Source organism: Bubalus kerabau, chromosome 10 (assembly GCF_029407905.1).
Source record: "Bubalus kerabau isolate K-KA32 ecotype Philippines breed swamp buffalo chromosome 10, PCC_UOA_SB_1v2, whole genome shotgun sequence".
Taxonomy (NCBI): Eukaryota; Metazoa; Chordata; class Mammalia; order Artiodactyla; family Bovidae; genus Bubalus; species Bubalus kerabau.
This window is the reverse complement of record NC_073633.1, coordinates 21,276,316-21,291,733: the sequence shown is the minus strand read 5'-3', so window position 1 is coordinate 21,291,733 and position 15,418 is coordinate 21,276,316. Positions and strand designations below refer to the sequence as shown.

Sequence of the window (15,418 nt, the reverse complement as noted above, 5' to 3'; positions counted from 1 at the left end):
AACTCCCAGCGCACCGGCCTCCGAGCGCCCGCTCGCTCTCAGCTCCTCATTAAAATGCAAAAGCGAACTCCAGCTCCTAATGAGGGGAAAATATAGATCCCGGGCCCGCCGCCGGCCCCCGGGTGCGTGCGGGTTCGCGGAGATGTTGGGGAGGGGGGCCCAAGTGGGCCCCCCGCCCGGCGGTGCCCCTGCAACCCAGGGCGCGGCCCCCCCCTCAGCCCCCCGACGCTCGAGGGCCGTGTCCCCCCGGCCCGTCTGCCCTGACGTAACCCCGAGCGCAGTAGATGGAGGCTATGGGTTTGCGGGCAAACTGGCCCCCGGAGTCGAGTGGCCTGTGCTACCGCGCGGGGAGTCCCGGAGGCGCGGAGGTGGGGGTGGGAGAGGAGCGAACGGGGGCGGGTGAGCGTCTGCGCCTCCCGGGGCGTCGAGGCTGGCGGCCGAGACGCCCACAGGCTCGCACGCGCGCCCCTCTGCAGGCTTCCGCCGACGCCGTGACACTGCCGGGGGCAGGCTGAGAAAACCGGGTCGGAACTCGAAGCTCCCGGGCTGGTGGGGTAAGGCCGCCACCACATTCCCGACTCCGCTTCCCTGGCCCCGGCGCTTACTGGGCAGCTGCGGCGAAGGCGTAGCGGTCTACACCGGGAAAGAGTCCCCGAGTGGGGACAGCGCGGACTGTGCAGGGTGTCCGCGGACAGACGGGCCCTTCTATCTGCGCAGCCCGCCAAGCAAGAGTTCCTCCGACATGTCCTCGCGGGCAGCCGCCGCACATCAAAGACGCTGTTTATTTGGCTTTCCGTAAAGGACAAATGAACAAAGAAGAAAAGCTGGGGGCCGCGGGGGCGGGGGTGGGGGTGGGTGAGCAGAAGGGGCAAAGAAGGGGACACTCTCAGTTCCCAGCAAAATTAAGGTGGGAGGCAACTTTGGGAGCCATCATTTTATCGGTCCTAAATCTTGTGAAGTGAAAACATTAAAGTGACAAAGTGATTCTGTTTGTTTTATAGTATCTAATTGGGCTGCTTTGCAGACCTAATGAGATTAGAGGGAGGAATCGTTCGCCGCCACTGCAGAATCAACTGATACATTGCTACCAGCCACAGGTTTTGAGGACTGTACAGCTTGTCTCTTTTTCTTTTGTTGTTATTCTGTCTTTCCTCTTTTCCCCTCCCGCCAAATGATTATTTGCTAGTATATCGTGGGAAAAAAAAAAGAGAGGAGGGGGGGAAAAACCCCCAGCAGCCCTGGACTATAATATATATCTATTTATTATATGTCTTTCGGTTAATTCCTGATCTGAGGAGCGCTGTTTTTCACTCCCATGCGAAAGTCACCAGCGGGTAGGGCCTGATTGCTACTTTTCATGCATAGTTTTAGACACAAGAGGGCATTGTGACGTCGCGCCCGGCGGCGCCCAGTCGCAGGCCGAGTCCGGCTGCCCCACGTGGGGGCCCCGAGCTCCCATTGGCCAGCGCTGGGCGAAGCTGCCACATTATTTTGTTACTTTTCAGTCCCTATTTGGAACTGCTCTCGCGGCAGTTCAGACCTCGTGCTCGTCCCACTCGCCTGTCTGTGTGTGGTATCCGCAGGTTCGGGGCACTTTTTTGGTGTGTGTGTGTGTGTGTGTGTGTGTGTGTGTGCGCGCGCGCGTGCGCGCGCTGGGTGTGTGTTGGGGGTGGGGGGGAGTGTTGGGGCGCGGAGAGGAGAGCCGGGCCGAGGCGAAGGAAGGAAGCCGCAGAGCTCCCGGGTCTCGAGCTGCGTCTCCCCTCCAGCGCTCTTCTGCCTGCGCGCTCCGAGTCGGCGGTGGCGGCACAGAGCGCTCCTCGCTGGGGACTCGGCGCTCGAACTGGGAGCAGCGAGGACACCCTTGCGGCGGCTTCTAGTGCCTACTGGAGTTAGGATGCCAGGGCGGTTGATTCCCACCCACTGAACCCGGAGTTTCCTCCTCGGCCCTGGGAAGGGCTTGCAGTGGCGGCGGCGGCGGCGGCAGTAGCAGACGGAACAGCAGGCTTTCCTCTCCGAGGGGGGGCGTCGAAGCGCCAGCGCCGGGCTCCCGCCCTCACCCTCCGGCGCTCCTGCGGCCCCAAGCCGCCACCTCGGTGCCTGCCTCCTTCCTCTTCTCGCCGAGAGCCGCCCCTGGGATCGGACCCGTGCGCCCCGGATGCTGGGGCTGCCCTGGCGCGCCCCCACTCCCGGCGCGACGCGCTGAGTGAACCGGAGGGCGCCCGCGCTTGCCCCAAGAGGGGCCCCCAGACTCGGGACCCCGCGCCGGACCCGCCGGGGAGACGACGATGTCCGCGCAGTCCCCGGCTCTGACGCGCTCCACGCAGCGGGGGGAAGGCGGCCGGCCGCAGCTCGCGGAGCCCTAGGTGCACAAAGCCCGCGCCCGCCGACGACTTTGCCGCCTGCTCCTCGGCTCTTTGTCTCCGCTTGGTGCGGGCGCCGGACTCTGGGATTTCGGTGCGAGATCGGGCTGGGGGGGCCGGGGGCGAGCTCTCGGTTTCCCGGCCGCCCCCCGCTCGGGTTTGGCTCCCCCCTCCCCCGCACCTCCCCGGCCCGGGCTCTCTGCGCTTCCACTCGCTCGGAATCACGACCCCTCCCTGCCATGTATCCGCAAGGCAGACATCCGGTGAGTAATTGCAACTCGGTTTATTTAAGCATCTATCATGGCAGGGTAAACGAGGCAGTTTATCTGGCACCTCCATTTTGCTTGTTGCTACCTTTATGGTATGTGTGCGTGTGTGTGTGTGTGTGTGTGCGCGCGCGCGCGCGCGCGCGCTCACACAAAGGATGGGGATGGGGGGGCGCCGTAGAGAGAGGAGGTTAATTCCGCCCTAATGGCGTGAGGGGCTCCCAGTGTTCCTGGGGAACTGTTTGTTTTCATGCTGTCTCCCGCCCCCTCACCTAAGTCTCCCAACTCATTCGTTGTGTCTCCTCTGTCCCCGTCTTACTTGGGAATAGGAGCCCCTTCGTAAAAGGGATAGGAGCCCCGCAGCCGAGAGGGAGAGATTAGGGCGCCCCCCTCCCCGTCGGGGACCGGAGAAACTTGTTGGGAAGGTTCTGGGCTTTGTGGGAGGCCCCTTTGGCAGAGGTGGGGGCGGGGGGAGACCGGGGAAAGCCGCTGAGGGGCCTGGGCAGCTTGGAGCCGGGTCTGACGCCCCCGCCCCTCCCCTGTCTTGTCCTGGCCGGCTTCAGGCTCCCCATCAACCAGGGCAGCCAGGATTTAAATTCACGGTGGCTGAGTCTTGTGACAGGATCAAAGACGAATTCCAGTTCCTTCAAGCTCAATATCACAGGTAAGGCCTGTGGGGGCCGCCCCGGGGCTGGCAGGGCGGGGGCGTCCCCGCCGCGGCTCCTGCCACCACCCCTCGGGGACTGAGCGGGCTCTCGACCCCGGGGCGGCGGGGCAGCCCGGGCCTCCTCCTTTTGTTTCCCCTTTCCGAGCGCGGCGCCTTAACCCTTTGCTGCCGGCAGCCTCCCGGCTCCCCGTGACGCTCCCGGGGTGAGGGAAGTTGAGGGATCGGGGCGCGAGCCGGCTCGCTCCGGGTTCTGGGGGTTGCGAGGGGTCGCGAGCCAACGTCAGGGTCCCGGCCCCCACCCCACCCCACCCCGCGCCCGGGATAAGTTCATTCGCTCGGCCGCGGGAAGTTTCAAGTTGTTACACTCCTCCTCCCTGTGTCGGGGACCCATGTCCCCCTCCTCCCGAGGCTGCGGGATGAGGGGAGTACCCCCGGGGGTGGGTGTCAGGAAAGTGGCCAAGTGGCTCTGAGACGCCCTAGGGGTTGGGGTCCCAGAGGAGGCTGTGCAGGCCCCAGGCCTGAGCCGGCTCCTCCTGCCCTCGTAGCCTCAAAGTGGAGTACGACAAGCTGGCGAACGAGAAGACGGAGATGCAGCGCCATTATGTGATGGTGAGAGGCGGCTGGGACTCGGCCAGGGTGGCGTGGGCCTGGGGAGCCCTGCCCAGCCTCCGCGGGGCGGCCCCCGCAGCGGGTGTAGTCCCAGTGTGCCATCCGACCCTTTTTCACCAGCCTCTGTCAGCCCGGGCCACTTGGAGGAGGGTGGGTGAGAGGAGGGGCAGAAAGAGAAACCCAACCCCTCTCCTTGTACACTACCTTTGTGCGCCTTTGATTTGTGTTCTGAAGGTTTCCCTGAGGGCTGGTTGTCCTGTCTCGGGGTTGGATAAAAGTCGTTCTTAGAGACCTCCTGGGAGTGTGTAGAAACTTCTCTGCTCTGCAGCCCTGGGATTTAGCCAGAGTGGGACATAAGACCTCTCCCCTTCCCTCTCTCTCCCCAGGGGTTCCTGAGAGTGGAGGAGCCTTTTGCCTCCATGCTCACTCAGGGATCACCCCACTGAGAATCTCATGGACCCTGGGGCAGTGTGTAGATGTGTCCTCCCTTTTCCCAGTGTCTCTTCCAGCAAGTTTTAATCTTCTGATGGTGAGGAGGGCACTGGAGGTCCTTATGTGGGACTCCCTGCACTGCTGTCCACATAAGAGACCTTGGACACATTGCTAAAGAACTCTGATAGGGCAAGCGGCCCCAGTGTTCACACGATTGATTCCCTGTTGAACCCGAGCGTTGTATAAACAGGATATATGGCACAGGCAGGGCTGGCGGGAGGGAGAGCCCAACTCTTCTTACACATAGGGTATTATTGCACATAGGGCATTCTGTGAGATGAGAACAACAGTCCTGAGTCCTTCATCTCTTCAGCCCCTTTGTAGCTGGCTTTGGGGTTTGACTTAAACTTCTTTAGCAAATGTATCCTAAAAGTACCATTTGGCCAAAGCCGATTCTGGAACACAGATTTTGGTGTTGTGAGTTAACGGCAGTTCTTTTTACTTTTAGTACTACGAGATGTCCTACGGTTTGAACATTGAGATGCACAAGCAGGTAAGTGCTTTAGGATATGTATCTAATTACAGATCCAGCTCTTGACAGGCGGGGTCTGAGGCTTGATTGAGTTCTCAGACATGTTGAGCTTTTAGCAATCCGAACTTGTGAAGTTTGTCCTGGTCTTGGATCTTGGTGGAGGGGTAAGGAGCAAAAGGAAAATTGTCCGTTCAGGATCCGCTTTACAAACTCCTGTAACCCAGAGGTGGCTGGCTGCTTTAATCTGTTTTAATGTAAAATTTACAAAAGGAAAGGCAGGAGGGTGTGTGTGTGTGTGTATGTGCATGCGTGTGTGTGTGCGCATGTGCAAAAATGTGATGTTCTACCTTGATAAGATTAAACTTCAAGAGTCTTAAAAGTCAGGCTGAGCTGTCAAAATTTAAGGGAACAGGCTACCTACCGCTTAAAAATATAAATCCAGGATGAGTTACAGCCCAGTACCTTATGTATATGAGGCAACTTTCTCATCTCCATCGTAATGTAAAGGCTGCCTTGGTCATTCCCATTTTCCAGGGGGAAGCTGAGGGGTGACAAGCCCAGGGGCAGCCTAGCCAGGACTTCTGAGATGGCTGGGTGTTGAGCTCAGCTTTGAAATCCTGAAGTCAAACCAGTTTAGCTGGTGTGTGATGGATATGTAAACTACCCTGTATTGTCACTCCTCTAATAACAGTATACCTCAAACCGGGCAAATACAAACACCTTTATCTCAGGGCATATCAGTAACTCTGTCCTGGGCACTGGGCAGGGCTGTGGGAGAGGCCTGTTTGTATATTTGTATTCCGAGGAGAGGCCGCCTATAGTTTGGCTTGGCCAGCGATTAGCGTTGACTTGGCATGGAGAAATGGCGCGGGCCGGTGGTTCTTTTTAACAATTGGTGTTCTTGAAATCTCAGAAGGCTGTTGACTCATTCTAGCCTTTGGTGACCGTGACTTGAATGGATTTTCTGCTCTAAATGAACAGTGGTTTACAAGGTTTAAATTTTGCTCTTTAAGGGGGCAGGACCCAGGGCAGGTGAGAAGGGCAGGTGACCTCTGGAATGCTTGTAGATTCCTGCCTGCCCGCTCCAGTGGTTTCACAGAGAGCCTTTGGAATCCAGGTTCCTTCCCCCTCCTGGAGGGAACCCCAGTGTTGGGTGAAGGGCAGCCAGAAAGGGGCCTGATTTTGTTGAGGAATGTGGGGAGGCAGTCAGGGATTAGCTTTTTAGGGAGACACGGGAAAAGGCTACCAGGCTTTTACTCCTTGACCCACAAGAATCATAAACAGACACCAGTTTGTAAGTAAAGATGTTTGCCCCCGGGAGTATGGGCTAGAGACTGCCTAACTTGAAGTGGAACTGGCTGGATCCGACTGGTCATTAAGAATGTGTGAAGTGAAATGGGGGTCCCAGGTGTTCGAGGACTTTGGGCTGTTATGCAAGATGCCACCTCCTCCCATTCTCCACCCCTCTTTTTTTGTCCTCAGTGCTTGGTATCTTGGGTGTGTTTAAAGAGGGTAATTGCACCCAGGTTTAAAATTTATAGCAGCCGTTCTTCTAAGAGCTTCGTAATTAAGGTGTAATATGTCGTTGCATGTTGAGGTCTGCATGGGTGGTGTTCCCTGTGTCTGTAAGTGGATGGTTCTTTGGCACAAAGAATCCACCTTGGCTATTGGAGCGAAGCTGCTCCTGGAGTCCTGGGCCACTCTGAACCCAGGAAGAGTTATTCACCTTCCTAGTGCATTCAGTGGTGGGGTTTACATAAGAAGCAGCTGTGTGCATCTGGGGCTTCTGGCCCGTTCCCAGACCCTGGGTTCTTAGGAGGAGAATGCCTGAGGTTTGGCGACATGATCTCATTTAATCCTCTGAGCTGCCAGAGGGAGATAGATGTCTTCTTTGCCCCCTTTTTATAGGCGAGGAAACCGAGGCTTTAGGGAAGCCAGGAGGGCAGAGGTGGGACTTAAACGTGGGCCTCTGGCTTCCAGACCGAGCACTTTACCCTATTTGCCACTCACCTTTGCCTTGGAGCCTCAGCTCCCACTTGCTTCCCAGCAGGACTGTCTGTGCTCTGAGCACAGTGCCTTTGCTGGGTTTACAGCAACCTCTGAGTTGGGTGAAATCGCCCTGTGGCTGTGTAGAAACAAAGAGGCAAGGAGGTGAAGAAACCCTGCACTAAGAAATGCAGTCCTGACCTCCTGGGGCTGGCCACCTCCCTAGGCTTGCGAGGGTTCTGCAGAAGAAAACAGGCCACTAATTGTAGTGTGGGTCTTGGGTGCATTTGGCGGATGGTGGTTAGGCCTGAGCAAACAAGTTTATCAGCTGACCTGTTTAGCGGTTGACTGGTGTTTTATCTGCACACACAATCAAGTGACTGGAGTGCTTGAATTATTCATGCAGTGTCCTGCCCTCTAGACTTGACTGTTCGTGTGATTACATCTGCCTGGAACAAACAGGCTGGATTCTTCATCTTGAAGCTCAGGGGTGGGGGTGGGGACTGTCTGTACTTTTATATAATAGATGATCTCCAGAGCTAGCACCTTGGGAAGGGTGGCAGCCCTCAGCCAGCTCACACACACATGCACACATACACACATGCGTGCACACACGCACCCCTCTTACCAACACCACCACATATTTTTTTCAAAAGCCCTTTGCTGGCTCAATGGGAAATGCCTGTTAGTTCGGAACCTCAGGTTCTGCCAGATGGGCCTGAGTATTGACAGAGGCAGCTGATGCGGTGCGTGCAGCCAGTCTTTATTTTACTGAGAGGTTACGCTTACTGTGGCTGGCTCCTCTCCTGGCCGTCACCCTCTGTGTTCTTTCTCCAAGCTGTCGAATGAATCCCAGAGAACACAGTCCATGGTTTCTCCTCCCCTTCTCGGTTTCCCTCCCTAATTGTGGCAAAGCAGAGATTACAGAATCATGGGCCTGGCCTGAGATTTCAAGAGGTCACCCACCTCCTCCAAGCCTCTGCTTCTAGGCAGGATGTCAAGGGTGATTCAGCAAGGCCAGGGAGGCGATGATGGCTGGCCAGCTCATCAGTTCCCATCTTGTTCCCACAGAGGCTGACACTCTCCAGTGTCAGCCACAAATCACAAAGCCAGTGTAGAAACAGGCGTTCCAGAGCGATTGTTAGTGCATAGGGTTTGAGGCACTGATGCTCTGAAAAGCTGTGTCAGGCTGCCTTTTCACCCCTTGCTGGTGATCACTGAGGTTTTGGAAGAGCACTGGAGGCCTATTGATTTGGGGAATGTGTCATGCCCCCACTTTCCCATCACCAAGCAGCCCTTCCTCTGACCTTCTGTTCTAACTGGGAGAGCCCTTTGGCTTCTGCTGCAAACCTTTCAAGGTCCAGATGAAGGAACTAAGGCCCAGGCAGGGGGAGCTGAGGTTTCCAGATCCATCCAGTCCAGTAAGTTACCAGAGAAGCTGCTGTTGCCACTTTTCCTCCCGACCCAGCTCTCTTAGCAAAACTCAAGAAATGGAGAGTGCTCGTGTATTAACTAATAGCACTCTGTGTCTTTAATTACCATTGCTGCTTTCTGCATTATTATCTCAGGAGGTTAAGGCTACAGACCTGGCGACACCAAAGTCCAAAGTCCCCCATTTCGGGTTGTATAACCGTATCAGCTGAATCGTCTCTGCCTGCCCAGGGTCCTCTTCTGAACTGCCAGCTATTTGCACAACTAATGATTCATTGCGCCTGGAAATAAACACAATGCATAACTAGCAATCCCGGAGATAAGGTTCACAGGTAGGGTAAGGTGATAGAACCTGTGAATCTTTCACCTGAGGATGGGTATGGCCATGGGGGTGGCCATGGACATGGCTGAAAAGGAAGATGGAACATTTTCATTTATTACTTCCCCTCTCTGGGCCCTCACACCCACATAAAAAGGGGCTTGGGCTGGAAGACCTTCAGACATACCATCTTGAAGTTCTGTGGCCACTGTAAAGGTGTGAGGAGCGAGAGGGGACTAGCAAGTGATGAAGTTACCAAAACCCTGCCCAGGAGTCGAGTCAGTCTGGGTAGGGAGAAGCTGGGACACTCAAATTGAAGGGGACGTATTTCTTCGTACTAGGGCAGCCCTGTTTGTGTGGCATCTGAATTGGGCTAAGAAAAAATACCTTTGAGTATCATTTATTTTGGTCAGAATACCGGGATCCAGGAACCCCTCTAAAGCCCCAGTTTCCTTCTGATGTTTTTGGCTTGTTGCTCTTCTCCAGAGCTGTCTCTCCTCTCATTCTCTTCAGCAGTGGAGTAGGGTATCGGCCTCGCTCCACTTTGGGGTCCACCAAGTTGAAAGCTCCCTTCACCTTGTCCTGACCACCTAGGAAGAATCTGCCCCCTGGACCCTCAAGGCTGCCGTCCATTCCAGCCTTCTCTGGACCCTATTGCTTCTTGTTTATGGAGCTGTCAGAGTGAGGGTCTGTGTGCTTTCTGGCTCTTTTCCTTCTTATCCACACTATTATTGAAATGATCTGAGAGATGGGCACGTGGTCCCTACCGATCATGGGAACTGGTCCTGGGTGGGGACCTTATTGAAGACTCTTCATGAATCCTGCCGGACCAGGAGCTCCTGGTGGGGCACAGAGCTCCTCTTTCTGTCTGTGGCTTCCTCCTTCCCCTCGTACAGGAAGGGCCAGTCTGTGTCAGATATCCTTTTTTTCCTTTTTGTTGTTGAAGTCAGTCAAGGGATGGATTCCCTTTTTCTTCCTGTGTGGGGAAGATGTTTTTCATCTCGTTGGTACAAAATCCTGGGATACCAGGGAAAGGTGGCCCAGGCCAGACCTCAGTGCAGTGTCCCACTGATCCACATGCAGAAAGTCTCAGTGTCTGTGGGGAGCCCCTCTTTTGAGGTCTCCTGTGTGTGCTTTGCACATAATAGGTGCTCAGTAAACATTGCGTTTTCTTTGCTCAGGATTACTATCAGAGGGTGTCAGAGGGTGGAATTCCCATTCCCCCAGCCTTGTGAGTAGGAGAGGGGGAGTTGCTCTTGCGGGGCTTCCTCCTACTTCCTCCTCTGGCTCAGCATCCAGTTTCTTCATCAGTCAAATGAGGGGGTTGGACTGATTCCCAAAACGGGTATTAGGGGCCTGGGATGTGCTGGGTGTGGGCTGGGGCTGGTTTCACAGACACCCGTCCCTCCTCGGGGGGAGTCGGGCATCTAAATAAGTCATTGCAATGCAGTGAGGTAAGTGCTAACAGGGCCAGTGTCACGGGAGGAGCACCCGGGGACAGAGCTGCTCATTCTTCCTGGGAAAGGGGAGTCAGGTCAGAGAAGACTACACCGGCGAAGACTACACCGAAGGGCTGTCACCTGAGCCGAGTCTTAAAGCGAGGGCTGTGTTCGTTAGGCAGGCGTCCCTGGAGGCTCCTCTGGGGGTGGCAGCAGCCCTTGGAAACAGCGCTGTGTGTCCCGGAAGCCACAAGTCCACAAGTCTTGGGAACCGGCCGGGGGGAGGGGAGGAGGGACTCCACTTGGGGTGGGAGGCGAGGTGGTGACATGTTGCAGCGAAGTGATCTCCAAGGCCTCTCGGCGCTCACACTCGCTGCTCTGTGGCTCCTCCGTCCCCAGATGGCTCTCCAAGGCTGGCCCGCGTCCATCTGCTGGGCTGGGGGGTGGGGTGGGGGCCGCTCCCTGCAGTCTGTCTCCCTCCCCTGCTGGCTACCCCACCATCATCTGCTGGTTTGAACTTTATCCCCCAAAGTGGCATTGTCTTCTCACTCATATTGGTAATTCTGTAATGACTGGTTATGACCCGCCCCCTCCCCCATATTTAATTCTCATCAGCCCAGCTCTCCACTTTGCTATTAATGATAGCAAGCCAGCAAAATAGCTTTCAACATGCCATTGACAGTCTGGTTTAAGAGAGCACTTGAAGTAGTGCTAGACAGCTGAAAGCACCCATAATTGTGTACCAGAGTGAGAACTGCGCGCTCAAGGGCCTTGTTTTTATATGCTTAAAGGGACAATATCTTGTTTTCAACAAATGCTCTCTGAGACTCACAGCCAAGATGCGCTCTCTCCCCTTCTCTCTTTGCTTTTTTCCCTTGGCTTTTGTTTTTTTCCTCTTGCCTTTCAAAAGAAATGTTCCCTCTCAAGTTGAGGCTAAGGAGAAACTTAGGGAAGGGGGGATTTCCTGTCGCCACAGAAGTAAGGTCTGGGTACCATCCACTGCAGGCAGCCTGTGGGGTATGCGGTGGTGCGGTGGGGGGAGGGGTGCCTCCCCTGAGGGTCTTCTGGAGGAGGTAACCGGGGGAGTTGCTGTTCTCCCCGGCAGTGATGTAGAGTTCTTCGGTGGGTAAGGATGTTGCCTGGTGAGCATGGGGGTAGAGAGGGGCAGGCTTCCAAAATGTCACCTTGTCACCGTGGATGAGCAGGCAGAGACCACCTGAGGGAGAAAGGGGTCAGCCTTTGAGGAGTCAGATTAGAACCCTCTAAGCCCTTAAAAGCAGATTTTAGGAGGCCCTTCTGTACAGAGGTCCCTCTGGAAATCATGAGGATGAGTAGGGCAGGGACCTGCCTTCTGCAGGGGACGTTCATCCCAGCTTCGGGGATTAACAGGGGGACCCATTGACTCAGCTCCAAAGATTCTGCCCAAGAACAAATACCTCCCTCCACTTCACCCCACGACATCATGACTTTTATGGTGCAATATCCTTTTGAGAAGGGGTTCCCTTCACTGCTGTAGCCAAAACCTTCCCTGACCCATTACAGGGTGAAGGAAGAACAAAGTTCCTAGCAGTGGGGCTGAGATGACCGGGGAGCCCTGTTGGGGTTGAGTCTGGCTGTGGCTGTGGCCTTGTCTCCTTAGAGGGGCCCCATTTTGTTCACCTGCCGTGCGAGGGACACAGGTGGGATCCTGGGGCAGCTGCCGCCACCTCTAGACACTGCCAAGAGAAAGCCTTTATCGAAGACGGAGTGAAAATTCTGATCTATAGTTAGAGACTATAATAATACAGGCTTTCACATTTGTGGAGCACTTGTTTGCAAAGCAGATAAGACATTTTTGTCTTAGAAACCTAAACTCACAGCCATTGTGGGTCCAGGACAAACACACCAGGAGGAAAGCGTCAGAGCATGTCAGGAAAGGCCTGAGGTGTGAAGATGACCTGTATGCTCAGGGTGCCATCGGGCTGTGTTCCTAAACTGGGGCTGGGGTGGGAGGGGAGCGTGTGGAGCAGCAGTGAGCTGTGAGCGCTTCAAGGGACAAGACAACTTTGTATTCACAGAGGCTTCTGAGCCCATCGTGGGTGCACAGTGTGTATTTTGTGGGGGACTCGGACTGTTGGGAGGTGGAAGGTGGCTCAGGCCAGGAAAAGAATCTGCCTTCAATGCAGGAGACCCTGTTTCGATCCCTGGGTTAGAAAGGTCCCCTGGAGGAGGAAATGGCAACCCACTCCAGTATTCTTGCCTGGGAAATCCTGTGGCTAGAGAATGGGCCTGGCGGGCTATAGGGCTTTCCTGGTAGCTCAGTTGGTAAAGAATCCGCCTGCAATACAGGAGACCCTGGTTCGATTCCTGGGTATGGAGTATCCCCTGGAGAAGGGAATGGCTACCCACTCTCATATTCTGGTCTGGGGAATTCCATCGACTGTGTAGTCCATGGGGTCGCAAATAGATGGACACGACAGCAACTTTCACTTGACGGGCTACAGTCCATGGGGTCGCAAAGGGTCAGGCATGACTTAGCGACTGAACACGCACAAGCATGCACAGACCAGGACTGTTACATTCCAATTTTTTTTTGGAGGGGCTCGCTGACCCCGTGTAACATCACAGACCTTCTGGGAACATTGCAGGCTTTCTCAGGTTACTGAGAGAGGCCTGTGGCTGTGAAAGTCGTGATTGTAGAAAGAAATATGTCATAAACCTGTGTTTTAACGTGTCTTTAATAGGCTTAAGTGCTTCCCCTCCTCCTTTCACATGACAGGACAGTGTGAGAGGGGAAGAAAGGAGAGGGGTGAAGAACCAGATACTTGGGAAAGATGATAAAGCAGAGGTATGAGGGGATAAGGAATGGGGAAGAGCCAGGAAAGCATGCTGGATTTAGATTATAGGAGGACCTGAGCAGCAGGAAGCAAGAGTTAATGGCTTGGAGGTAACTTAGTCAATGATGCTTGTCATGCCTTAGCTATCTATATGGGCCTGGAGTTCCAAGTGCCGAGGCCTTATCTCATTGCCCTTTTAAATCCTTGATAACCATTGTTCACAGCTCTTCGACTTTTTTTTTTCTTTTAATTCCGAATGAGAGCTTCTTAGTTTGCACTGGAAGGCTGCGTCTTCCCTCAAACTCAAAAAGAGTTCTTTCCAACTCTTTGCAACAAGGGGCAGGGGAGGTGATTCTTCCTGCCTGGTCAGCTGGGGAGGCTTTCTTTGGTTTTAAACGCCTTCACCACCCACCCAGGTGAGGACGGTGTGACGAAGGGTTGGAGGAGGGGCCCCTATCCAGTCTCCCAGGGCTTCTTAAAGGAGAGCAGTTAACAGATCTGTTCTTCTCCTGGTTTGAAACTAAACATCCTGGCAGATGCTTTGGGAATCAGTGGTGATATCTGCTGGGGAGGAGCAAGGCAGTTTAGCGTAGACTGGGGAACCAGGACAGGAGTCCGTCCTCCAGCTGAGGTGGGGCAGAGTACAGGCTCTGTCAGACTTCCTGCCCAGGAAAACGTCGGGCAGACTCACGGGCCTGGGAGAAGCTGTGTGCGTGTGTTAAAGTCACTTCAGTCATGTCCAACTCTGTGTGGCCCTGTGGAGAAGCTGCAGGTGATACCAAATGGTCTAGAGTGAGGGGCTGAATGGTCTGGTGGGAAGACATACAGATGAGATGGGGCAGATGGAGGCGGTGAGCTGGCCAGGGCCTGATCGGTCAGTGGGTGCTTTAGCATCTCCTTAAACCCTTCCTCTGAGAAGAGACAGGGACTCTTCCTCAGAGCTCCATCACCCGTGGAGAGTCTTGCTTGGCCTAAGAGCAGGAGTCCTAGGGCATGACTCTGGAGGGACTGAGGTCCAGGGACCCTGTCTCCCGGGGCCTCACACTTCATCCCAGGGAAACAGCTCTCTACGAAGCCAGCCAGAAATGAGGAGCATTAGAGCCCCAGAAAGGCACCTGCCCTTGCCAGGGTCCTCCCCCTGTTGGCTTGCCTCTGGCCGTGTCACCTGGGAAGTGTGTGTGGAGCTCAGTCTGCAGGAATTCCTTAAGGTAGTGGCGTGTGTGTGTGTGTGATCATCTCTCTTAACCTTTTTTTTTTTTTTTAATTTATTTATTTGTGCTGGGACTTAGTTGTGGCCTGTGGGATCTAGGTCCCTCACCAGAGATGGAACTGAGGCTCCCTGCATTGGAGCTTGGAGTCTTAGCCATTTTTTGGTTTCTCATCTCTTACCTGATTCCTACCCACCCTTCTCAAAGGACCACCTTTCCCTGGCTCTCCCTCTCTGTCCCTCTGACCACATCCCTTTCTCAGTCCTCTGGTTCTGCAGGAATATTGGGCATTTCCCAGGCCTCCAGGTGATGCATCATTGATAAACCCTTTTTCACAAAGGTGCCAGTGGAATCAGAATTTCTTTATTAGAAGTCAGTTGGTTCTCAAAGGGGGGATCCTGGGAAGTTAGGGGCAGAGGACCAGGATCTGGGAGCTGGCCTGACGTGGTGGCTAAGAGACAGGCTTTGGAGTGAGACAAACTTAGGTTTGAGTCCTCAATCAGGGTCTACTGGCTGTGCGACTTGGCGGCCCATTTGTCCTCTGTGAACTTGAATTTGTAACGGAGGTGATGAGGATGCCTGCCTACCTTTAGAGCAGTGTTGCCTGATAGAACTTTCTGCAGTCATGGAAATGTCTGTCTTATTATTCAGTATGGTGGCCACCAGCCCCATGGGGCTCTTGAGCCTTGGAATGTGTCTGCTGTGATCGAGGAACTGAGTTTCAAGTTGAACTTTAGTGAACATTCGCTAGCCATGTGTGGCTGGCGGCATCATATATGGGCCTGTGCATTTATAGTGTTTTGAGGATGATGTGAGATGATGTATATTGACTCCTTTGTGTGTGGGGAGATCTCACAAGGGCTTCTCAAAACAGGACAGTCCCCAAAGCTGCCAAGGCCTCAGAGAGCGAGGACCAGCTCCTTGGTGTTGCTGATGTTGTAAGACTTCCCAGAGCCCTTTCTCATTTGTGACTGGTTGGCTCCATCATGCCAGCCCTACTGTGTAGACACCTTAAGCCCCACCTCACAGTAGGAACACGGATGTTTCAAGAGTTTAAGTGGCTGGATTGCGGTCTCACGGTCGACCAAGGGCGGGTTCAGAAGTGAGAACTAGGCTTGTTTCATTTGGACCAATGATCTTTATCCAGAGGCCACATCAAGGTGTGGTCTTTTGTGGTCTGCCCACTGGCCCACCTCCAGACCCACCTGTGCGTCAGGGCTTCAGTTCCAGTGCTGGGAAGTCCTCAGAGATTTGAAGAATTCAGTGAAATGTAAGTGTCAGTGATGCGTAGACCAGGGTTTCTCACCCTGGCCATGCTGGCATTTGGGGGCCGGATAATTCTTTGTGGTGGGG

General features: G+C 54.6%; 1 protein-coding gene across 8 annotated transcripts in view; it reads left to right on the top strand.

Moving 5' to 3' along the window:
• The first annotated feature begins 1,661 nt into the window (after positions 1 to 1,661).
• TLE3 (TLE family member 3, transcriptional corepressor) overlaps positions 1,662 to 15,418 on the top strand; it is a 48,193-nt gene continuing 34,436 nt past the window's right edge. For all 8 annotated transcript variants that reach the window (XM_055536855.1, XM_055536853.1, XM_055536854.1 and 5 more), the window contains exons 1-4: positions 1,662 to 2,623; positions 3,190 to 3,290; positions 3,839 to 3,902; positions 4,843 to 4,887. In XM_055536855.1, coding sequence (XP_055392830.1) covers positions 2,600 to 2,623; positions 3,190 to 3,290; positions 3,839 to 3,902; positions 4,843 to 4,887 — 234 coding nt within the window. In that variant the 5' untranslated portion in view covers positions 1,662 to 2,599. The remainder of the gene's footprint in view (positions 2,624 to 3,189; positions 3,291 to 3,838; positions 3,903 to 4,842; positions 4,888 to 15,418) is intronic.